The sequence below is a fragment of the Zeus faber genome (genome assembly GCF_960531495.2).
Source record: "Zeus faber genome assembly, chromosome: 14".
NCBI classification, from domain to species: Eukaryota; Metazoa; Chordata; class Actinopteri; order Zeiformes; family Zeidae; genus Zeus; species Zeus faber.
Genome location: NC_137200.1, coordinates 19,762,744 through 19,787,784, shown reverse-complemented (window position 1 = coordinate 19,787,784; position 25,041 = coordinate 19,762,744). Strand labels below are relative to the sequence as shown.

The following is a 25,041-nucleotide window of genomic DNA, read 5'->3' as shown; positions in this document are numbered from 1 at the left end:
CTCGGGTTGGCCGGTGGGTTGATCATCAACTTTGAGTGTTGATTCTCAGATTTAAGTGACAAGTGTTGTACTACAGCGGCTGCAAAACCCAAATACATATCAAACATAATCGCACACAAAATTAACTGTAGGAATAGGCTTATCACTCAATTTATTTTATCAAAATGATGGAAAAAGGCTTAAAATCGGTTTTGAATTACTCCTAAACACGACGTAACTTGAAATAAGCGCACTTCATCTCATGCATGGCTGTGTCTCCAGTTTCAAGACATTGTTTTGGTTCGGTGGGATGCTGTTGTTACATGCGAGGCAAATTTAAACCTGGTCCAAGCAAATGTAGACGTCGGCAAAAAAAGGAAATCCGGCTACATCCTTCAAAGTTGCTTCCCGACCGTACTTTCCCCTATTCTGAGTTCCTGGCGGCAATTTTCAAAGAGTAACAGTTAAAATTCCACAATGTGGCAACATGTTGATGTTACAACATACGGCTTTTGTAATATTAAAAATCAAATCGGGTGGAGTGGCACTGGGCTGAGGAAAATCCAGGTCTTGTGACTGAGCCAAAGGTTCCTACGTGGCTCCATTCCTCTCACTTGACACATCTCACTGATAAGCCGCCACGGTAAAGGAGTGCTGGGTGATAATGGGTCGTAAAGCCAAATCGTAATTTACTGCTCTGGCCTGGTCAGCGTCACATGACACCGATTCAAAAATGTGGAGCCAACTGGGGCCCAGTAACTACTACTTGATTGAGTCACTGTGTTCCCGCATATGTACTGTCAAAATAAAGGACAACTCCATTTGGAGAAAAAGGAAGTGTCTATTTTTGTCACAACAGCAACGCAGTATCGCGAGTCAAACCTGCTCCAAATAAAAGGTTCAAAGAAAATGTGGAGGGTTCGGCCATGTACATACAGTTCATTTTGTTCACACACTGATCACACTGACATATTGTTCATTAATACAGCCATATTACATCTCAAACCATTGCATAATTTTGCAAAAGAGCGTGCCACTTCATCTGTACGCGCATCGGCCTGCAGGCGTAGTTACCAGCTGTAGTCGCAGTGGTTGTAGCATCACAGTTGTTGAAAATGGGATGTAAACATACAAGAGTCACAGTTGATGGCTCCGACAGCTACCGCTGTGCGAGCCGGGAAAGGAACAACGTACAGTAAAGGTCGTCTCTAGACTAAAGATTCAAAGAGTGTAGTGTGCCAAAATTCATGAGGAGGCGTTTTGCACTACCATACAACAGAATGTCTTAAAGGTCAAAGCATTTCATAATTTGACATCCGCTACACATCAACGATAAATCCATGTGATACGACATCTTTAGAACTCATATCCGAAGTTAAGATACCTGATGGGCGAGACGTGTCGCTTCTTTCATTATCACAAATATTGCCAATATACATAGTTGATTTAAAAGCTGGATCTGACGAGTTTAAAAACTGATAACTGTGAAAGGAAACTAACAACTCATACAAATTTAAATAATTTGGAAAAAAAAAACAAAAAAAAACAAAAAACTTATTTTATTTTATTTTTTTTACTTTTCTCAACTTATTTAGTACTCCTTAATATAACTGTTTCATAGCATGTTGGTTAGAGCAGGGGTGTGTATTTCCAGTGAACTGATGGGTATGTGTATGCGTGTGTGTGAGTGGGGATTCACTGCCAGCCCAGTTGGGGGTGCAGGCCCGGCTGGAGGGGGAAGGGGTTTCCCGGACCAGGGGGGTAGTTGGTGAATCCGTTGGGCTGCGGGGGAAAGCTCTCCAACGCCGCTGGATTGTGAGCCTGGAAACAAGGAGAACGTGCGATTCTGTGTGAGTTTCTCTGTGTATCTCAATGGACCCAGACCTCCCAAATGCCCCCCCCCCCCAGGAATAGTCCGGTGTGTGTACCTGCAACAAGGCTGACTGCATGGCCGGGTTATGGAGGCCACCGAGGGAAGCCGGGGAGGCCGAGGGAGAGAAGCCCGGCACCCCGGGGAAGGAGAGCAAGCCCGGGAACCCTCCGCCGCCAGCGGGCTGGAGTCCGCCACTTAGCCTGAAACCAAAAGTCCGATGCGGAATGAGTGCATCGCATCCGGCCAGTGTTTGAAGAATATCCTTAAAGTCCCGGTAAAGTCAATTCCGTTATTTGTTTCGAAACACATCATGCATGTAAAGAGAAATTGCTGAAAACATGGGAAAAGACTCAACGATGTAGTACTGAATCGTGGAGCTAGACCGTTAAACTGTTTCTCTGAAATTCTTGCAGATTTTTTTTAATCGTTCAAATTTGGCTGGGTGGTAGAGAACGCATTTTTCTGTGGCGTGACAAACTCAGAACACATTTATTTTCACGTTACAGGGACCTTACCTTAACTTATCAATATTTACAGTTGATTTAAAGAGTGGTGAGGCCATTTATGACACGGTTTTTCCACATCTTGAATCCGTGACATCAAAGGTGCCTTTTGCTCTTGCACTTGGTCTTTGTCCAGCATATGGGCCGACATGACGCAAGCTCCCTCCCTTTCCTTATTTGACATGCATTTATTATAGTTACCTGTGCACACAACGTATCTACAGTCTTAGATAAAGTAAGGTATAGTCTGTAATCTACAGTATATGCTTAATAGTACTATAAACAAAAAGTATTATTTGGACCCTGTGGTCTACCCAAAGCTATGTACGAGTCATACATGAAGAGAGCCATGGTAAAGGACTTTGTACGCAGATGCAGGTGACCACTTAACACATTTATTCCAGTGTGGAACACATGCCTTACTACGGCTTGGAGCAGGCAATGAACACCGATGACACATTTCCTCTGCTCTTACAATCTCACGGTTTACGTTTAAGTGTAAATTCACAAAGAAAAAGGACAGCTTTGGCCATTTTAAGCAATTACTGATTTCCAGGCAAAATATAGCAGGGCCCGACAATAATGACTGCCAAACCAGATTTGGGCTATTGTCTGGTTGCCTCGTTTTTCAAACACTTCAAAAAATAAATGAGTGCAGTATAACTGTATGTTTAGAAACTTCTGCTACAGCTGAAATAGTTATTCTGGGCGACCATTTTGTCAGTCTTGGCCACGAACAGCTGATGCACCAATTCTAAAACGTTGTGTAAACACCTGTATAGCACTTCCCTTCTTGCTGTAACACTACCCAAATGACAGAACGGTATCCGTGACAACAGTGAGAGTCACCCAAACATTCAGACTTGTTTATTTACCCAGGCTGGAAGTTGGAGCTGAAAGCGGATGCAAAGCCTGGTAGAACTGGTGATGAGGATGGAACCCCCGCTGCAGCGGCTGCTGCTGCGGCTGCTGCGGCTGCTGCCTGAAGAGGGGCGACCGACGCCACGGATGATGCGGTAGCTCCCGGTAGCCCCATGAAGGAGGACAGCACGGGGCTGGCGGCACCGGGGCCTCCTGAGCTCCCGAATCCCGGGAAGGCAGCAGGGTTTGAACCGGGGGCCAGCCCAGGAAACATAGAGGGGGCAGAGGTGAGGCCCAGCCCAAAAGGAGAGGCTGCCACGGGGGCCCCCGCCTGAGCCAGGCCTGGATAGATGGAGTTCTGAGGATGGTTCGACATGTTGGCAGAGGGCGACATAGAAGGCATGGCTGAAGAAAGGGAGGAGGGAGTCAGAGAGGAGAAAGGGGAGAGCCCGGGATAGTGGGAGGGAACCGGGCTGGAGGACAGGGCATGGAGGCCAGCGATGGTCGCAGGACTTGGGAGGGAGCCTTGGGGGGAACCTGAGGGGTGGGAGAGACCCAAGGAGCGCGCCAGGGCAGCCTGAGCCGAACCCGACGCCACTCGAGAACCAACGGAGGGCGTGCCAGAGCGAGAGGCACCCTTGAAAGCCGAGGGCACAGGGCTGTTACTCCCGCTGTTGCTGCCCCCCGTAGGACGGCTCAGCACGGCGCGCTGCTGGTCACTGTAGAGCGCCCCCACCGAGCCCATGGTTGCCTGGGAAGGATGGGCCGGTGACGGTTTGGGGCTGGGGCCGGTTGCCGAAGAGGTTAGAAGACCTGGAGTGGAAGATCCGGAAGTGAGGGATGACTGTCCAGAGGGGGTGTAACTGCGGATCACGGAGGCAGCGGGGTTATTTGACTGCGGATGCATGCCGGGGAAGGCCAGCCCCGTGTGAGGGTCTGTGGAGTGGGCGTAACCCTTGTGCTGGGAGGATCCCAGTGCCTGAGGAGGTAGGGTGTCTTGGCCCCTGGAGGTAGCAGGGGGGCATGGACTGGAGTGCCCGGCGTGGAAGGGGGACGGAGAGAAACTGCTCGGTGCCGGAGTCCCACAGGGGGTGCCTGAGGGCGTGTGGGCCCTAATGACGGATGGGGGTACAGGGGTGGTGTGGCCGCTGGGGGTCAGCGGACCCGTTTTGATGACTGATGGGGAGGGAGCTGGCGAGTGGGAGGGCGCACCGGAATTATGAGAGGGCACCATGCCAGGGAACACTGGCGTGATGGGGGTAGTGGATGGCGGGTGGGCGAGGGAAGCATGTGGGGGGACGGGGGTGGAGGCCGTGGATCCATGTGGAATGAGTAGGGGTCCGCTCTTGACCCCAGGGGTGGTGACCTGTGGGTTGCCTGGTTTAGAGTAGCCTGGCGAGGACAGACAGATTTGTTTTAGTTTAAAAATCGCTTGGCCACTGGAATTATTCGATATGCAAAGAACCAGAGGTGAACAAAATAGATAGATCATGATAACAATCGAACAATAATTCCAACCAAAATTTCTAGTGATGATATTTTAAGTTCAACCGATTCCGTTTCCCAAAACATGCGAGGACCAGGGTTAAATAGGTTAGACCCATACGGGCTAAAAAGAGTGGACAGAGTGAGAAACAAAAATGCCAAAAAGCTTCCCCACATGCGTCCCATGAGAGAAATTCTGACAGTTTTCAACTGCTAACAGATTCTCTCCTTGAAAAACATCTTGAGGAACATTGTCACATTGTACAACAGTCAAGATTGTTTGCTTTTTAATGAATAGCGTAAATCTTCACTCTGTCTTAAGCTGCTTTCACACATGCACTGCAACCCTGAAACTATCCGGACATTACCCGGAGGAGCTGTATGTGTGAAAGCAAATGTCCAAATCAGTTAGACTGGACTTTACCCAGCCAGCACCCTGGTACAAGGTCCAGGTAATGCCCAGTTGAGCGGTATGTGTGAACAGAGCAGGTAATTGTCCGGAGAATTCACAGCGAGTGAGTGGGCGTATTGCCTGTTGATGACGTCTCCATCATGCGCCAGTCATTGACCTTCGTTCAGATTTTGGTGCACGGAGCGTAGCTGCCTTGTACTCCTCCACTCTTATTTATATTACATAAACGTCCGAATGGAGTATCAATACCAAAAAAGAAAAAGATAAGTCTGTAGCCTCGTCCGCCATCTTGGGTGTGCTGTAAACTCTGCAGCGTCATGTCCTGCCTCCTGCGTGCTCAACCCAGGCTCCGCCCCTCTTCTAAACCAAACTCAGTATTTCCAGGTCGTTTAAATGCGTCTGACACAGACAATGTCCAGTTCAGAGTTTCCGTTATCTCCGGAAATTACCGTTTTTTAAACTGGATAAATCTGTTAAAGTCCTACATATTTAATTCTCTCCGGTCACAATGTCCGGTGAAAATAATTCCTTCTCAGCACAATTTAAATAGGTGCTGGGCGATAAGACGATAATTATCAACATATTTATTTTCTTAGGTCAAAATAAAATAGGCTCGATCATCTCCATATAGAATTCTGCAGATCTGTTCATTTCCGCGTTCGGCAAGTTGCAACTGAAAGCCAATCAGTGTGGACGACCTAAAGCTGACGTTTCACCTCTAACCAATTACGTTTATCGATATAGAAATAAGCCCGGCCCCCTCCCTCGTGGACAGGTTGCGCTTGTAAACACACACATACACACACACACGGAGCAGCGACAGAGCTCAGCGTCCAGAACTCTGAGAAGCAGAAAGATGATGTAATGTGACAACAGGGACACATACATCCATAGTTTGGTGTTTGTTGAGAAATAAAGTTCCGACCCAAAGCAGACAGTAAATATCCATTGTGTTGTCAAATATGACAACGAGACAGAACACCACAAACTTGATCATTCAATTAGACCTACTTGCCATATTTATTTTGTTTTTAATTTTATCAATTTGGTTAGGGTTAGGGTTATGTAATTTGTCTGGGAAACTGAAATCTTCCAGGACACGTGGACCGGCACCAATTTGTTCTAACGGAAACTCTGCTCCGGTTGTTTGCTACATGGCATAAAAGGGCAACTCTGGGCATTGCCCGGGCCTGATTAACCGAACATTGTCGAGAGCTCATGTGTGAAAGCAGCTTAACCTTTGATATAGCAATGGATTTGTGGGAACGTTTATTTGTTAAAATGGAGACATGCTTTTGCTAATTGCAATGGATAGAGAGGAATACTTTACTCTCCCTCTATACCACCATGAATTCCCGTAACAATTTTCTTTTTTGCTATAGTGTTATTTTCTATAATACGGTTTGTCATGAATATGAAACTGCTTGTTGCAACAGGATGAGGGACTTGTGGTAAACTGGGCCTCATTCACGAAACGTGGAAATAACCAGATTTACTTACGACACTTAGACGATCAAATCCCATCACTTATTAACAGTTCCACAAACATAGCGGCAATCATAATTGGGATTTCTTATCTTTTTGCGGCAAGATTGAATAAGCTGATTTGATTAAATAGATCAAATACGGTGCTGCTACTGACAACAAAATGTTTTAGTAGGCTACATGTATAAACCTAGTAGGTGACTGAATATAGCCATATTAATGCTTGATCAAAGTGAGTAATGACGACACTTAAGGACCCAACGAAAACAAATCAGCATGAAGGGGAACGTGCCTCAGGTCTACAAACAAGTAGCATTGATCATCTGCTACACCTGAAGCAGGCACAAAATAAGAGTTCCATGGTTATTTGAAGGCTCTTTTCTTAGAAATAAAATCTTTTTAGATCATCAGGACCCGACCCAAGTGGTCGGCGTAATCGCCATCTTGTGAACTGATCCAGCGTCGACAGGATAGCTTTGGCCGACTTTTGGACAAAGGCAAGAGGAATTTAAGGAAAGTTTAGTGATTGAGGTCCAATGTCTGTTAGAAAGTCACACCTGTTGTGATAGTATGCATAGTAAACACGTGTCCTTAATGTACTGAAGTTTGGAACTTGCAATTGTTACCAAAATGCCAATATGTCAAATGTTTTCATACTGCCATGACATGATGTCAATATTGATAATTCCTAACCAACATTACCTAAAAACATAAAAAAAAAAAAAAGCATTTAAATGTTGAAAACTGACAAAATTGCCCTTTGAGACAATAGGTTATACCAAACATTGTAGCATTGTGTCACAAAAGCATACATGTTAAGCATGATTGCAGAGAAGAGGAGGGGGGGGGGGGAAGCCATTAGTTCAACAAAACAATGTCAGTCCATGAAAACTGAGAGCTATGACCTCACAGGTCGGCCAGCGCTCTCCCTAGTCTATCTCAGCGCATCGCGATGGGGAAGCACAGCTAAGCGGCATGCCAGATAGTTAGGCAGCAACTGTAGAGGAGTAGCTATTCGGGTTATAGCTCTCTACCAAACAGGCACCCACACACCCACACACACACACACACACACACACACGGTAGGCGTATCCTACCTGCTACTTTGTGGGCAGCACTGTAGGGGGGAGGGGGCACACTGGCCGTTATGACCCCCCCCACAGACACAAGGCCTGCGTTGTTGTATGCACCTGAGTGGCAGTTCCAAACATTAACAACCCCCATCACACTCGAGTAGAGCTATAATAGCAAACAATGGTATGCTAGTAACGATAATGCTATGCTGTCGTTTAGAGTCCTTCAGTGGCGTCTTTCAGCGCGAAACAGCCATATTGTTCAATGCGATCAATCTGAGATGGATTCTTAGTCTGATCATAACATGCATGACCCTCAAGGCCCTATACACCTGCAACGCAATACATGTGTATAGGGCCTTGTGTGTGAGTGAGTGAGTGAGTGAGTGAGTGAGTGAGTGAGTGAGTGAGTGAGTGAGTGAGTAAGTGAGTGAGTGTGTGAGTGTGTGTGTAAAATACAAAATTTCAAGTCACCTTGTGTGAATTGAGGATAAGCTACTAATCTAGATATTGCTAAATATAGCTATTGCTTATTTTGTGATTGCGATACTAAATCCTTTCATATTTCCCAGCCCTATGCTCCAGCACACACTTTAGGACACAGGCCACCGAACCCAGCCCTCACCACACGTGAGCAGGCTCAGGTGTTATATTGTACGTAACGCCCCTCCAAACAATAAAACAATAACAAATGGCATTACTGTTAAGAGCTTTTATAATCTTGTTTTTTTTTCTGAATCTTGTGTAGAATTTGGATTACATCCAATACTGCTGTACTCTGCAGATGAGGGATAGGTGTGTGTGTGTGTGTGTGGCTGCATGTTGTGTCTTACTTGGGGCGATGGTAGCATGGGGCCGGCAGGGTGGAATGGGGTAGGGCACAGGCCGATGTGGGTTGTAGGTCGATGGAAACTGGAAAAAGTGAGGAAAATCGATTAAAGCTGTGTGTTATTTGGTGATGAATAATAAATGTTATTTAATGATTAACCCCTTTCCTTAAAGATAGGAATCATTTTAACCTTTGATCATTGTAAAAGCTGAAATGTACGCTTTGGACAATCTCAATTTAGAGCTCCATCTGGTGGTGTGGTCGAAGAAAACAAACTCACAGGTTTAAATGGTCCAATAATCCGGGAAGCGATTCCTTTGCCATCTGTGCCATTCGAAGGTTCGTCTTTCTTCTCTCCGTCCTTCTTGACGGGAGGGGTTCCCTTTAAAACACCAACAAAATGGCTTTTTTGGGCGACCGACTCGATCCAAATCCAAACACCCTACCTACAGCCAAAGTGGTTTGGGACTAAATAGAATAATATTACAGAAAAAAAACAAGGTAGGTAGACACATGTAATAATTCTACATGTCTAAGAAAAGCAAATCTGTTTTGTGCAATGAAAATTTACCAAAAATAAATAAATAAATAAATAAATAATTTATTCAGAAAGGCGGAGGAGAAAATACTGGAGGAGAAAAATAAGTGTAATTTTAATTCTAAACAACAGCACTTGTTCATACCAGTATCCAAGGAGCTTGTTCATACAAAAAAATATGATTTGCACAAATCCTATTATTAATATTAATAACAATTTAACATGTGTGTAGTTTGAGGTCTATCCATAGTGTCTTCCGAGGTCAATTTCTCCACTGGCTCCTATAAAGTAGATTTACGGGCATCAAAAGGGAGGTCCTCAGCGCTTAGAGCTGATATCACATTCTCTGTATCTACCACTCATGGAGTATCTACTACTTTAATTTCAAATATCTAAATTGGGTGATGCACATATCTAATAAATACTCACAAGAAGAAGACACAACAAGATTTCTTCCAAGTGTGTTCAGCTTTTCCCGTCCTATTCAGCCTCGTGATTAGAGGAAATATCACAGGAATGAGTACGTATTAAAAAAAAACCCTGCACTCACGGGGAAGGTGCCGGTAACCAGGCTTGGTCTGCCTTTGGGGTAAGGGTTTCCTGGTATCACCCCACAGGAGGAGATCATCGCAACAGGCGCCTTGCAGCCCACCTTACACACCTAGAGAGTCGCAGATATAGAAGAAGTGGACAGATCAGTCATTTGCATGGTGTGGACCAGTGTTTCTCAAATGGGAGCACTCAGAAAACGTCTAAAAATGTGTTTTGTATTTATTATATAATGTTAAAAAATTCCTCGGTTAAGAAAACCTGTATGTAAACAAGTTGAATAGCCTTCACCTTTGCTATAGCACATGTTTTCATTGAATGTGCATATCATCAATTCTAAGTGTTTTCCACCAGCCTTTTAATGTTCATCAGTGCATTTGGAAAGTTTTGAGACCCCTTCGCACTTTCCAAATTTCCTTATGTTATAGCCTTATTATAAAATGGACTAAATTCATTTTTTAACTCATCAATCCAGTTTCTGAAGGGAGGATGCCGGGATTCAACCTTTAAGCAAAAACAGTATTTAAATATTAATGCAAATCACCCAAAAGAATGTCTAGATCTCATCTCAAGCTGAGGTTTTTTCCCCCGTTCACTGAGTCACCAAAAAAAAAAAAAAAAAAAAAAAAAGTGCATCAGTAAGAAGTGAAGATGCTTTACACTTTGTCGAAAAACAGCACAAAACACATCAAAAACCATTAATGTGAACTGGTAAAGGTTAAAATTATTAAACAGTTTCCCCTTGTGTTTATAAATCTAAAAATAAGTTGTCCAAACACCAACAATTGCCTTGTTCTTGCTTCCCTCAATAGAAAGGCAGACAGCCGGTCTCTGTCTCTTACCTGCTCCAGAATCCTACGGGCTCGTTTCCTCTCCGACAAGTGGATACGAAACTGGTCCTCGACGGGACGGTAATTCTGAGCGTCCAATATGTTCCTGTTTGGATACAGTAATAGATTAAATTTGATTGAAAATGTCGTGACTGACTGCCTGTCAGTTTGTCAGGCATAGAAAGATTAAAAAAAAGGCATGGGCTGGACAGTATTCATTTGGGAATGTACTTACAGCGCTAACAGTTCCAGGACTATCAGTTTGTCTTTTGAGAAGGTGAAGCAGTTTAAGATATTTGCAAGTTTGGTTGTTGGAACTGCAACCATTTTCTGAGGACAGAGGAATCGGGTGGGAGTGAGTGAGTGAAATGAGGTTGTTGGATCACAAAACGCCACAATAGCACAACTTATTTTCTTCAATATTAGCAGATACGTAAACAAACGTAGGCTGGTAAAGCTATTCATTTTATACTTAATTAAAGAAAAACAAACTTTTTTATTTAAAGCAGAACTATGTAACTTTTTGGATTTGCCGCCCTACAGTCTGAGTGAGATTGCACTTTTACACCATTGTGGTAAAACTCTGTCCGGTGTCTGAACATAATTAATTTAACTGGACAATTATGAACCTTATCGGTACCGTTTCAATAACAGTATATGTAACAAACGCAAATACACTGATCAGCCACAACATTAAAACCAGTGACAGGTGAAGTAAATAACATTGTTCATCTCGTTCCAATGGCCCCTGTCAAGGGGTGGGATATATTAAGCAGCAAGTGAACAGTCAGTTCTTGAAGTTGATGTGTTGGAAGCAGCGTAAGGATCTGAGCCAATTTGGGTTAGAGCATCTCCAAAACGGCAGGTCTTGTGGGGTGTTCCCGGTATGCAGTGGGTAGTACCTACCAAAGGTGGTCCAAGGAAGGACAACTGGTGAACCAGCGACAGGGTCATGGGCACCCATGGGCTCATTGATGCACCTGCAGGGCGAAGTCTAGCCCGTCTGGTCTCACAGAAGAGCTACTGTAGCACAATTTGGTGAAAAAGTTAATGCTGCAATGATAGAAAGGTGTCAGAACACACAGTGCATCACAGCTTGCTATGTATAAAGCTGTGTAGCTGCAGACCGGTCAGAGTGCCCATGCTGACCCCTGTCAACCACCGAAAGCTCCTACAATGGGCATGTGAGCGTCAGAACTGGACCATGGAGCAATAGAAGAAGGTGGCCTGGTCTGATGAATCACATTTTCTTCTGGGGGGTGCGAATGCATAGAACGTATTGTAATGTTGTAAATGTGGTCTTCCCATCAAGAAGTGCAGGATTTCTTACAAGTAAAGTATTTTTACAAAAACATTCAGTTTTCAACAAAATTAAGTCCAATAGCAATGGAAAGCAACAGGGAGAGGGGATTTTTTGGAACGGGGCAGCCCCCTTACCTAGTTGTGTTTAAAATTTTTGTTTCATACATGTAGGAAACAAATGAAAATAAGGAGATCTAAAGCAAAAACACGGGAGCCGGCACGCACCGCTGTCAAGAGGAGAAACAAAAAAAGCCCTGAGTTAGGTTACGTTCTCTCTCTCTCTCCCTCTCCGCTCCAGTTTCAGAACATGGTAAACTGCACTTATGTTTCAATGCTCGGATTTTTCCTGGCAGAAAAAAAATAAAAATAAAAATAGTCTGTCATCAATGTCAATCACATATCGAATCGTAAATCTGCCCAAGCCTACTGGAACAACAAGTCCGATTCATGGCGGCCCAACTCGCAACTTCCAGGACTTAAAGGATCAGCTGCTCACATCTTGGTGCCAGATACCACAGGACACCTTCAGAGGCCTTGTGTAGTCCATGCCTCCACGGGTCAGAGCTGTTTTGGTGGCACAAGGGGGAGCTACACAATATTAGTGGTTATTAGTGGCGCTTTTAATGTTGTGGCTGATCGGTGAACAATGTACACCTAGGATACCGCGCCCCTTGAACGGACCTCGCCCTTTCAGCGAGCACTCGCCCGCAGCTTCCCGCCCAAAGCTGTGGGCATCGGCCCCGTGCTACCGGTGTAGGTATCAGATGTGCTCGGCCTGGCGTGTGTTCAGCTGCAAGCGGATCTGTGACCCAACACCAAAGAAGTGACGTAGTGCTGTGAAGCATTAATGCACTTTTCCTTATGGTTTTCCTACCTGAACACCAAAGTTACATAGTGCAAGAACAGCCGTTTGGGGGGGGGGGGGGTTACATAGTGTTGCTTTAACCATTTTAGGGTTTTATTCCCCCTTAAAAAGGTACGGTACAAAATATTTAACTTTAGTAGGGCTCATACTTTATATCCATAGATTACACTGTACATTTTCATCACACAATCAACACCAGTACTTTTTTTTCCCAACCCAAATGCAAATGATTATCAGTAAAATGCGCTACTCACATGTTGGAGTGCTTTCACCGCCTTAATCTGAGGCTCGGCCCATGAGAAGTACTTGAGTATCTCCATCACCTGCAGACGTTGCAGATCCAAACAAATATTTGAAGTGATGGTGCAGCAGCAGTACAGGCTTAGCCCTACAACTATAACCTGATCTTTCTGTAATTTCTCATCGGCATAAATAAATGTAATTCAAATGTAATTATCTTGAACTATATTTGTGTGGTGTATAAGCTCTGTCCTGGACAAATGGCACATGTTTTTAGTGGTTAACAAGATTTTAAAAACAATAGTGTGCCGTGGTAGAAATAAGGTTGGGAACATAGATCTAAGTGGTGTCAATGTTAAAATAGATAAGAGATTTTGCAGAAATGTTCCCGCAAATGGCAGGGTTCTGGGAGTGAGAAGGTAGCTCACCTGTTCGCTGGAGAAATAGCCGTGCACCTGTTCTATGGCCTTGGTCCTCTGGTCAGTCAGGACACACTATAGCACAAGAAAATTAATAAAACATTTATTTTAAAGATTTATTATTAAAAGAAAATAGCGATATACAATTACCTTGAAAATTAATAGAAATTAACGATAAACCTCAGTACGGGCAAGGCACTCTTGTCAGAGATAGGAAATTGGGCAAGTTTTCATAGATAAGTCTGTGCATTTACTGTGTTCATCAGGGTCATCATCATTAGACAATTAGAACAATTAGACAGATTTGAAAATGTTCTTACCTTTCTGATTTCGTCCAAGACTATGTCAAATGATTTCTTATCCATGTCGATTGAAGGATTAATTATACAATTTTATCCTGCCACAAAACACTACACCACTGTACTACCACTCCTGTGGTATGGTCTCTTCAGTGCGAGGAATGAGAAAAGTAGTTCAGACAAATGCATCAAGAAGCAACTTGACCCTGTGCTATCGTATTATAAAGTGGTAGAGACATCATCTGAGGTTTTCAAATCGCCGATCAGCAGCAAAGAGTCGGTAAACTGGAAGTAAAGCGTCATGATCATGCTGGGTACCTTGTTTCGCCAGATTCCAACTTAGCAGCTAGCGGCTAACAACAAGCTAGCTAAGCTAACTTATCGAGCCGAGTTTTGCGCACAGCCTAACAAAGGGAGCCGAGGAGAAAAACGCAAATAAACATTCGCACATCTGTTGATTCAAAGTCCACGCAATTTGACGGAGAGCGCGCAAGCGGCGCGGTCCGTATGAAACCTGGTAAACGGGTCTACGACGCGGCTATAAATAATAGCATGGTTAGCTGCTACTGACAGCTGGCGCTAGGAACGTCAATACCAAGTAGGACCCCACTTAGGTGGCCTGATGGAAAAGACGATTTGAAAAATGATGATGATATAAACATCGGCTGTAACGCGAAGCAGTATGAATATTGATAATATTTTAGGGGTCATTTGAATATACATTTTTTGTCAAATACATACATAAATGAATACATAGCATTATTTTCTTTCTTCGAACGATAGTATTAAAGGTGGGGTTTTTTTTTCCTGTAGACGGCATCAGGCGCATATTGGACACAGTACCGGAAGTAAACACACTATGCCGTAAGGTTCCCCTCCGGGACGGAGGATAAAGTCGGGTTAATAACTCTTCTCGGCATTGCGAACAGAAAAAAAAAAAATGAATCGATTTACGTGGGCAAACGGACTCCTGGAGATGAACGAGACCCTAGTGGTCCAGCAACGAGGCGTCAAACTTTACGACGGGGACGATAAGGTATAAGAGCGACGCTACCTGACGGCGCTAGATGCTGCTGTGTTCACACTACGAGCAGGGTAGTCTTCATGCCTGTCTGTCTTGTCTTGTCTTGTCTGTCTGTCTGTCTGTCTCGCAGGCCAAATTAGATGTCGGCGTCGTATTGCTGAGCACCCACCGTTTAATATGGAGGGATCTCAAGAACCACGTGAGACGAGAGTAACCTAGTCCCACGTTCTTTGGGCTACGACCGCCAAGTAGTGCCGGGTGTGAATCGCTCTGTTGGTGCTTTGTGTGTTTCTAGGAATGCTGCATCGCCATACCGCTGTCACAAATCATCTTCTTTGAGGAGCAAGCTGCAGGAATCGGAAAGAGGTGAATCGGAATCTTAAGCAGGAGACGCCTTGTTTGTCAAGCTATGAAAAGATCATGATTCATTGTTGATGTGAAAATAAACTGGGCAAAAATGGAGGTGGTGGATTGTCTGTTTTGGTTGCCACTGTAGGTTTAATACATGCCCTGACAGGTCTCGGGGTAGAGATGGACCAGGAGACAGGTGGAAACAGAAAGGCAGCCTCGGCTGGGCATTGATTTTAACGAACAACGTCTAAGTAATACGAGTAGGCCGGAGTCGGAGCCCGACCCCGCTGTCTGGTGAGACGGGAAGGTCAACACACATCAGCTCTTAACCGCTCTGCTAGTCACCTCAATCTTCTGCAGCTGCGTCCTGTTTTCCGGTTGCCAGGGCTGGCTCTCCCCGCCTGCAGATGGCGACCAAAACCACTCCCCGCTACCCTGCATGCACAAAGAGATGAATACACAGAGAAATTGTCCAGCAGTTCTCTGAATGGGGGGGAAAAAAAAAAAAGCTATTAAATTGAAAATAGCTTCATATTATTCAGTCACAAGATGAGATTCCCTCGAGACACAGGCAGTACGGCGCTAGAACATGGAGTAATTCACTGACAATTTGCGACTAGCGATACATGAGATATATTTAATTACCTCCAAGTTCAAGTTCAAGAGATTATTGTCTCCACATGAGGTCATTGATTTTTTTTGTTTTTTTTGTTTGTTTTTTACAAGTCCGTGAGTGACCCTCCTATTGACCATTATCTGTTTTTTGTCTTTGTTTTTTTAATCATCTAGTGCAAAGATAGTCGTCCACCTGCACCCGGTGCCTCCAAACAAGGAACCGGGTCCTTACCAACACAGCAAGTTCTCCTACATAAAACTGTCCTTCAAAGAACACGGGCAGATTGAGGTACAGCTCTCTGAAAATAACAGCGACAGAGTAACTGTAACAGAATGTGATTTTTAATCTTTGTTTACTTGGCACCCGGTTGAAGTTCTACAGAAGGCTGACAGAGGAGATGACACAAAAGAGATGGGAGAACACGCCAGTTTCGCAGCATATCCCCACAGCAACAGGGACTCAGGTCAGAATCCATCACAGTGTCCGTAATGGCATACGCACTACTACTACTATGTACTACGTGTGCATAGAAACCTTTTTTTTACCAATTTCTTGCCCTCGCATTGCATTGTGGGATATACTTGCCATCCCGCCAGATGTATTATGTCATTCTTGCCTGCTGGTTTTGGGCATACTGAAAAGGTTAACTAACTAATTTGCCATACCAAATACTCTGCGAGTATGCACATGACACTTTTTCTTAATTATGTGAATTGTAGCCACATAGTGGCGCTATTGAGTTTATCCTACAGAAATATTTGACTTAATTTACTACAGGGTTCTTACCAGGTCCTTGAGGTGCTTGAATTTTCATCCTCAGAAATTAATGTACTGGATTACATTGAAAATAGCCCCTTTTGTGCTGAAGTGCTTAAAGTCCTTGAAAAAAAACACGATCATTGAAAGCCTGTGATATTCCCCCTGGTTTTGTTATTCAAATCGTAACGTAATAAAAAACTTTCCAGAATGGCTTTTATGATGTAGATGATGTCAGAGAAATGTACATTTATTCCAGCATGGTTGTAATAGACATTTTAAATAGTAGACGACAATGAGACTAATCACAGATATAATAGATATACTAATATAAATAATAGACAATGAGACTAAGATTATATTATATTTAAAATAGGAATCACATTGAAAATTGATTATGTTGTTTTGCGTGAAGTCCTTGAAAATGGAAAAAATAGTGCTTCAAATAGTGCTTGAAAAAATACTTGAAAATTTCATTTTGCAATGCCAGAATAAGCCCTGTTACTATCAACTTGATCTAGAGGTCTAATTGCCTGCTGCAGTGTACTAAAATAAAATCAATAATTATAATAATAATCATACAGTTGATCAAATATTCATATCTGTTAGAATGCCTTCTTATGAAATAGAAAAGTCTCTTTTTGAAGAAATACGGTAATGTAGTACGATGTCGGGTGAAAACTGTTCTTTAATTGTCTTCACTTATACTTATTTCTGTCTTTCCTCTTATTATTACTACATTATTATAACAGTTTAGCAATGTTTTCAGCACAGCATGATAACACACCAACTAATTTATTAAAATGAATACAATTGTATTTATTGTATTAATAACCAATAATTTGGACTTGCACAAGCATGAACGAAGCCTACTCCTGTAAACCCTATGTCCACTTTAAATCCGATATATTTGGGCACAACACATTCTTTGTTTTTCCCTTTGGTCATGCAGGCAGGAAGGACACGCGCTGTGGGAATCGTTGGCATTGAGCGAAAGATCGAGGAGAAGAGGAAAGAAACGGACAAAAATATCTCTGAGGTAATGCAAAAAAAACCCCAACTTTTAGAGTATTAAGAGATCGGGCACTTTGAATCGCGGAGCACTGTCGTTCATAAATAGTAATAAATTGCATCGTATTTTGTTATAAATTATAAGAGACACTACGTGGAATTTGGTGTCACAGGAGGCCATAACAGACCAAAACCCGAAATTACACAAATAAACCATCAGATCATCCTGGCCGCTCGGTGAAACCGATACCATTTTGTTGTGTCAACTGAATCAGCCAACATGTCGTTGCCTTTAAATCAGAGGTTCTTGGTGAAAGATGCACACGCTACGTAAATGGAGGGGCCCACTTTGAAGTCCTACAGTCCTCCACAACGCTATGAACACATCAAATTTAATTAAAGTTTAAATGTGGATCCATGAGCTTCCTATTATATGACGCCTAAGCAACCGTGACCACGATAGGAACATCAAAGTCTTGTTTTTTAGTTTTGAGTGCCACAGTTTTCTTTTGTTTTTTTTTTAAGGTGTAGGATGGATGGGGGGTGGGGTTTATGTAATTCATTTTAACAGGAGGATCGCTGAAAATACTTAGCTGTGAGGGTTTTATGGTTTATCTAATGATTCTGTCAATTATTCTCTTCCCCAGGCCTTTGAAGACCTCAGTCAGCTGATGGTGAAGGTGAAAAAAAAAAAATAAAGAATGTTTTTGTTGGCCAACTATTACATTTTATGGTCATCGATATGGATTCACTAAGGAGTGAATTGAGTCTCCATATATATGCCCCCCTAATTTAAAAAGTGTCATAACTCATTACTGAGGGCTTTGTGATGAATAGGAGTTTTCTCCGACAGGCCAAAGAGATGGTGGAGCTGTCCCGATCCATAGCCAACAAAATTAAAGATAAGCAGGGGGACATCACAGAGGATGAGGTAAGAACGCAGTCCACTTTTATCAGACGAAGAAAAGGCAACGTACTTGATGCCATGGGCATCCCAAATGACCTTCTCTAACCTCCTGTTGTATGATGTTTAACGCATGGGTCTGGTTTACACACCGTATTATTAGTCTATTATATTAGTCACATTTGAACACAATGCAATGTAGCTGTGGCGAGACAAAGGGCCGTGGTTAACCACCGGCTGCGGCCGACGGCACAGAAGGGAACCCTGCTTTCGTCCGCAGCCGGTGCTTGACCACGCCCCTCTGTCCGCCACAGTAGCTTTACAAGAAATTAGATACAACAAGAAAATAAGATGAATGAAGACAATAATGAAGTAGTAGAGTAGCAGACTAACAAACAATCAGAAAAAAACACCCACGGTCACAATAATAAAACTGAATTCAACAATAAGAAATTCAAAAGTAAAACCAAGGCATCCGGGGCCTGTTATAGACAAGTTCAACTTAATGTAGCTTAGGAGCCGGCCATCTAATCGAATGGATTCATGAACATTTCCTCAGTGTCATTATGCTGATTCCAGACGTTTTGGATATGGATGTTAGCATTCCACTTTATACCTGACACCGAACATGTGATCTGTCAGTTGTTGTTTTTTTTTTTTGTTTGTTTGTTTTTTTTACTTAAAATGTCTCTATTTAGTATGAATACATTTTATGGTGTTTCTCTATTTTCCACTCATTTTACGAGGGTGAAAAGAAAATTCAAGAACTCTATGATTCTGTAGTTTGAATGTGAATTCCCAGAGTGGAGACTGTATTATTTTTTGACGTGTATCAGCAGTCATTTCAATATTCCATTGCATGGGTCACTGCCAATGTCATACATTCTTTGCGGGTTTCTTTTTAATGGAGTTATTTACATATTAAATCCACTGTTCTCCATAACAGACGATCCGGTTCAAGTCTTACCTGCTGAGTATGGGCATTGCAAACCCTGTGACGAGGGAAACGCATGGATCTGGGACGCACTACCATATGCAGCTGGCTAAACAGCTGGGAGACATGCTACAGGCCCCTCTGGAGGTGTGTTGTTGTTTCTTGTGGGTGTGTATGATTTGGGCTTTTTGGGCATTCTGCAGCCGTAGGAAACCAAAGGACTTCACAGTGTCAACCGGGGAGTCACGCAGGGTGAGAGGGGGCAGGGCTGGCTTTCTCTTGAAGTCCACCGCCATCTCAACTGCGTTTTAGAGCCCTGAGCTCCAGCTTGTTCCGGCTGCACCCGGGAGCCAGGCGGTCAACCCCCCCCACGTTTGTAGGCAGACTCGTCACTCTCTCGGAGATGAGTCCGATGAGGGTGGCGTCGTCTGCAAAATTCAGGAGCTCGACGGAATGGTGTCTGGAGGTGCAGCCGTTGATGTACAGCGAGAAGAGCAGGGGAGAAGATGCAGCCTTGGGGGTGTTAGGGGTTACGGGTTAGGGTTAGGGTTAGGGTTAACTCATATGCGGAGTAGCATATCCTGGTGTAGGTACTAGAAGACTGCAGGTGGTGCACGACCAAGTGGAGGGCCATGTTGACTGTGTTAACCACTGCTTGTGCTCTCTCTCTCTCTCTCTCTCTCTCTCTCTCTCTGTCCCCCCCCCTCCCCTCAGGAGCGTGGGGGTATGATGGCTCTGACTGAAGTGTACTGTCTTGTCAACCGCGCCAGAGGGATGGAGGTAACCCCTGAGCACTTTGTAGAGTTTTACCTGGACAAGCAGCCGCAGCCTTGTTATATTTTGAGATGTTTTCGTCACCGTAACGCTCTCTTGATTGTCCAATCTGTCCCTTGTTCGCTCAGCTATTGTCCCCAGAAGATTTGTTGAACGCATGCAAGATGTTTGAGTCCTTGAAGCTCCCACTGAGGTCAGTACCCAATGAAGTTATATTGTCTTTGTAGAATTGTGATTTAGCCATAGATAGATAGATAGATAGATAGATAGATAGATGGATAGATAGATAGAATGAACAACCCTAAAAACCACCTTTCAATATTATATCTGGATAATGTTTGGAAGAATCCAACCACAGCCCAGTCTAAGAGTTTTTTCGAGGACCGTAGAGTCTGCTTCTCAGAGGAACCGACCAGGCACTTCCTTCCTGGTTTCCTGTTGATGGCGCTGGAGTCCACCCCTCGGTGTGTCATTTCCTGTCACTTGTCAGAGCCCCCCCAACCCCGCCCCAAAAAAACAACATCGCTCCATTTGCCATACCAAGAGGCCCAATACCACTCTCCATGCTGTCCTAGTCCGGTTTTGTGCATTATTTCATACCGGGGCCCTGAATATTTACTCAAACCCTTCGGTCTTGCTCATCACCATGTCCTTTGTTGTTTTAACCCCGATGCCTCCCTGTATCTGGTTCCTTGCGTAGGTTGCGCGTGTTTGACAGCGGCGTGATGGTGGTCCAGCTGCAGTCTCACAGCGAAGAGGAAATGATAGCCTCAGCGCTGGACAATGTAAGCTTTGCATTACAAACAATGCGTTGGGCGACGGTGACGTGCGCCGTGGCGCAGATGGATCAAACGTGTTGGGTTTGCGGGCGGGGTCCTCGGGGGTTTTTCCCCGTCCCCCCCTCCGGTTTCTGTGTCCTTCCTTTATGTCTCCCCGTGTCTCATGTGTTTCGCAGGTAACAGAGAAAGGCTCGTTGACCGCGGAGGAGTTTGCGAAGCTGTTAGGTCTGTCGGTTCTCCTGTCGAAAGAGCGGTAAGTATGCTGGAGGTCACAGTTGGCGTAGATAGGAGCCCTCACTATTCCAACTATATATTGTTTTTTTTGTATGGAAACTGCTTAAAAGGCCTATTTTCAGCAGCAGACAGACTGTGTACTACACTCACCTCCTCAACTGTAGATAAATGTAGATGAAAAAAAAAATCATTGTTCTGACAGTATCTACCTTCTTCTCCTTCTTCATTTCTGCCCCTCTTCCAGGTTATTGCTGGCCGAGAAGATGGGCCATCTATGTCGAGATGACTCCGTCGAAGGACTGAGATTCTACCTTAACCTCTTTTGACTCGTTTACGGTTCTAAAATGTGATGAGGAAAACACGTCCCCGGGGGGAAATTCAGGTGTTAAAGCAGAAAAACTGTGCAAGTCAATATACAATACAATAGAGTTAGTGTTTGACAATCTATGCAAACACTGCACTGATGCCCCTGATGGTGGTGTTACCTCTTTCAACTCGTGCTGCACAGTGCCCACCGGGTTCATATAGTTTGATACTTTATAGCCCGGAAATGTTTAATATAATAGTGCAAATGGGAACTTACCCATGGGGAACAAATCCGGAATACACACCGCTTATTTTTCTATCATAATAAAAAAAAAAAAAATGGTCCCTGTAGTACCGTAATGTCAGACATAAATCATGATAATAAAGCGTACATTTTCTTCAGTATATTCTCTTACACATCTAGCGGCGAAGGAGCTCTCGTCAAATGACATGCAGCTTTTTGCTCTGTTTTGAGAAAACCGGAGCCCTTGATTCGCATAAATGGAGACGATCCTTCTTCAAAGTTAAGTGCGTACGTCGTGTAATAAACACAAATAAATGGATTATGTGTTATACTTGAGTGGCTTTGCACGCTTTCTGTTCTTGGGTGGAAACTGCAGTGTTTGAGGTTATCCTGTTTCATGAGACAAATTACGCCGCTCCAGGCCCTACAATAACTAATAGAATCACCCTTAATCCGTACGACCGAGATAAACTGTGCAGGGCCACCTAAAGGGAACCCCAAGTGCAGAGCTGTAAAGTCATTTTCTGCACTGCTCAAGGGCATTTTCAGCAAGGGAAAATGCCGTTTCTTGGGAGGGTTTGAGCCCTTTAAGGTAAACGTCTCGTCCAAGATCCGAGATTCAAGAGGTTTAGTGTGTGGTTGTGAAGAATATTCGGTGAATGCTTTCATTCTTGACATACTGTACCTAATGCACAACAATGACATGGTTGTATTGGTTGGGTGTTAAAAACAAAAAATACAGACTGCTGAACGATTGTGACTGTTTTAGAATCAAACCGATCATTGCAAATTTCCACTCTGAATTTCCACTGTTGTAGCTAACTATGATTATTTCTGTACGGCATGATCTTTAATTTAATCCTCTGTGGGACTCCTTTCAACGCAGATTACCATACCCCCCCCCCCCCCTCCATTGGAGACAGCTGAACAGTTAACTTGTTTTCAGCTCTGCTGCTCCAGATCAGCTTCCTGTTTTTCCGTAGGCTTTCTGTTGTCGGAGGGAGACGGGCCTGCAGTGCAACTGTGGCTGATTAGATTACCCCGCCATGTGGTGCGCTCATTGATGCTAGATCAACTCAATTGGTGCAGGAAATCTGTGGTACCGGACCGTCGGCCGTCCTGATCATGTCAAAATGTTTGGCTCTCCTTGCTCGACGTGAGCCCTGTTCGTGCACGCCGGGATGTTTTCTCAGCAGTGCTTTTCAAGTTGGCTCATGCCTCCGAATACTTGAGTATCCTCGATCAGTCTCGCGCTCGTCAATGGTTTATGGCACAGCAACCTGTCGGTCAGGTTGTGTGTGTGTGGGAGAAACAGGTGGTGATGTGGGTTGAGTCAATTAACAGTTTATTGCCTGAAATATTGGATTTTTATTTCTGTCATTGTAATGCCTTGATATAGGTGGGAGAGCTTAAAAAGCTTATTGTGCGTAATCACCGGATGTCATGACATTTCACTGCATATATATGTATGTATGACCGTACGAATATGTATGTGACAAATAACCTTGAATTTGAACTTGAACTTTAACCCATAATCCACTGAATGGTATCGTGAATTTGTGACACCCCTTCGTATTCATGGTTTGGTTATTTCATCCACCCCCATTACTAACGAGTGCATAAAATCAACACATGCAGCCATACAATCTCCTTGGACAAACAGTAGAATGGGTCACACTAAGGAGCTCAGTGACTTTCCACGTGGCACTGTCGTAGGGTGCCAACACGCTCTCCAACAAAGCAGTTTGTCAGATTTCGGCCCTGCTAGACCTGCACCGGTCAACCGCGACTTCTGTTATTGTGAAGTGGAAACGTCTCGGCGCAACAACAGCTCAACCACCAAGCGGTACGCCACACAAGCCACACGAAGAGCGGGACCGCCCAGTGCCGACGTGTGTTGCGTGTAAAAATGGTCCGTCCTGGGTTGCAACACTCACTAGCGAGTTCCAAAACTGCCTCTGGAAGCAAGGTCGGCGCAAGAACTGTTCGTCGTGAGCTTCATGAACTGGGATTCTAGGTCACCGTGCGCAATGCAGAGCGTCTGCTGGAGTGGTGCAAAGCTCGCCGCCGTTAGACTGGAGCATTGGAAGCCCCTTCTTTGCAGTGATGGACCAGATTGGGTTTGGCGGACGCCAGGTGAACCATCCCTCCCTGAATGCATAGTGCCAACTGTTAAGTTTGGTGGTGGAGGAATAATGGTCTGGGGCTGTGTTTGGTGGTTTTAGCGATGCCCCTTAATTCCAGTGAAGGGAAACCTTAATGCTACAGCATACAATGACATTCTAGAGAAGTGTACATCTTGCAGCAGTTGGCGGAGGCCCTATTCTGTTTCAGCGTGAGAAAGCCCCTGTGCACAAAGCGAGGTCCTTACAGAAATGGTTTCCTGTCGCTGGCCTGCACAGAGCACAGACCTGAACCCCACCCAACACCTTTGGGATCAATTGGAACGAGCCACGCCCCATCGCCCAACATCAGCGCCCGACCTCACCGATGCTGTTGCGTCTGAGCGGGTGCAAATCCTTGCAGCCATGTTCCAAAATCTAGTGGAAAGCCTTCCCAGAAGAGTGGAGGCTGTTGAAGCAGCACAGGGGAGGGAGGCGGAGGTTGTGTTGTGTGGGTGTAGTGTTCGGGAGCCCACATACTTTTGGCCATGTAGTGTTTTACACCCTCATATTGAATGCATTTTTTTATTCTCAGTATTTCATACAAATTACATACTTTTGGTAAATCAATATGCTATGGTCATATTCACGGTATGTGTTACAGATGAGTGTATATTTCTGATGCCTTTTAGGATTCCTCTTGATGAGCTCTTTCATAGTTGTATCCAGTGATTTGCAAATTATTCAGATTCCGTTTTATTTTATCATATAATCATCCACTGAATCAACTTTATGATATGGTGTAATGAACCCATCATCGCACTCAGCCTGGAGGGAATTTTCTCTTTTTTCTTTTCTTTTTTTTTTTTCTTTAATCCTTTGACTGCTGCATGTCTGAAATATGCAGACTTTTCAAGTCGAAGCAATACAATATAAATCCTCCACCATTTGGGCCTGACATGTTTCTCCAAGCACCAGTGTCCCCGGGCACCTGCGCCGTGACCCTCTGTTGAACCGGGAGTCTGTGGTTAAACTCAAACACATTTTGAAAGAAAAAAGAAAGAAAGAGGTGGTCTTCAGTAATTTGACCCATAATACTTTCTATTTATGATAGGTGGTGTTACGGGTACGGAATCTGCTTTTGTCAAGATGCCATTTGGCCTCAAAAGTAAACCAGGGTTTTGTCGGTGGCAAGGATCAAAGGTGTTTCTCTGTTTAAGTCATATAAGTACATTTGTCAAGTACACTTGTCTTTTTTTGTCAGACTGTGCATTGCTGATACAGAGGTTTTTTGTTTATTAGGTATCTATAGTTTATATTATATATTATATATTATATAATATTGATATATACAGTACATACTGTTTATATATAAAGCAAGAGGAGCAGATCCACTGAATGTCATCCTGTACATGGATAACATGTCCTTTTACTTTTATTCCTTCAAGTTTTTCTACTTGTACT

At 44.0% G+C, this 25,041-nt stretch overlaps 2 protein-coding genes across 3 annotated transcripts; one reads left to right on the top strand and one right to left on the bottom strand.

Moving 5' to 3' along the window:
- Positions 1–488: 488 nt before the first annotated feature.
- proser1 (proline and serine rich 1) lies at positions 489–13,935 on the bottom strand. 2 transcript variants are annotated; one of them, XM_080013709.1, is made up of 12 exons: positions 13,564–13,935; positions 13,253–13,318; positions 12,839–12,907; positions 10,653–10,747; positions 10,430–10,523; positions 9,589–9,699; positions 8,781–8,882; positions 8,505–8,583; positions 7,696–7,788; positions 3,231–4,608; positions 1,908–2,052; positions 489–1,800 (listed from the first exon to the last, which is right to left on the bottom strand). In XM_080013709.1, the coding sequence occupies exons 1-12, from the start codon at positions 13,606–13,608 to the stop codon at positions 1,675–1,677; spliced, it is 2,403 nt and encodes an 800-aa protein (XP_079869835.1). In that variant the 5' UTR covers positions 13,609–13,935; the 3' UTR covers positions 489–1,674. The 2 variants fall into 2 exon arrangements, with proteins under 2 accessions (XP_079869835.1, XP_079869836.1); XM_080013710.1 differs by lacking the exon at positions 7,696–7,788.
- Positions 13,936–14,402: 467 nt separating this feature from the next.
- On the top strand, positions 14,403–21,811 carry vps36 (vacuolar protein sorting 36 homolog). Its single transcript, XM_080014290.1, has 14 exons — positions 14,403–14,578; positions 14,697–14,765; positions 14,862–14,932; positions 15,707–15,821; positions 15,907–15,996; positions 17,242–17,328; positions 17,948–17,980; positions 18,154–18,231; positions 19,151–19,285; positions 19,853–19,918; positions 20,041–20,105; positions 20,613–20,697; positions 20,868–20,944; positions 21,170–21,811. The coding sequence occupies exons 1-14, from the start codon at positions 14,483–14,485 to the stop codon at positions 21,249–21,251; spliced, it is 1,149 nt and encodes a 382-aa protein (XP_079870416.1). The 5' UTR covers positions 14,403–14,482; the 3' UTR covers positions 21,252–21,811.
- Positions 21,812–25,041: the final 3,230 nt, after the last annotated feature.

Coding starts and splice junctions, on each gene's coding strand:
- proser1 (XM_080013709.1), bottom strand. CDS start 13,608: ATGGATAAGAAATCATTTGACATAGTCTTGGACGAAATCAGAAAG. Junction 13,319..13,563: donor TCTTGGACGAAATCAGAAAG/GTAAGAACATTT, acceptor CTTGTGCTATAG/TGTGTCCTGACTGACCAGAG. Junction 8,584..8,780: donor TTATTGGACCATTTAAACCT/GTGAGTTTGTTT, acceptor CACTTTTTCCAG/TTTCCATCGACCTACAACCC.
- vps36 (XM_080014290.1), top strand. CDS start 14,483: ATGAATCGATTTACGTGGGCAAACGGACTCCTGGAGATGAACGAGACC. Junction 19,286..19,852: donor TGCTACAGGCCCCTCTGGAG/GTGTGTTGTTGT, acceptor CCCTCCCCTCAG/GAGCGTGGGGGTATGATGGC. Junction 20,698..20,867: donor TAGCCTCAGCGCTGGACAAT/GTAAGCTTTGCA, acceptor TGTGTTTCGCAG/GTAACAGAGAAAGGCTCGTT.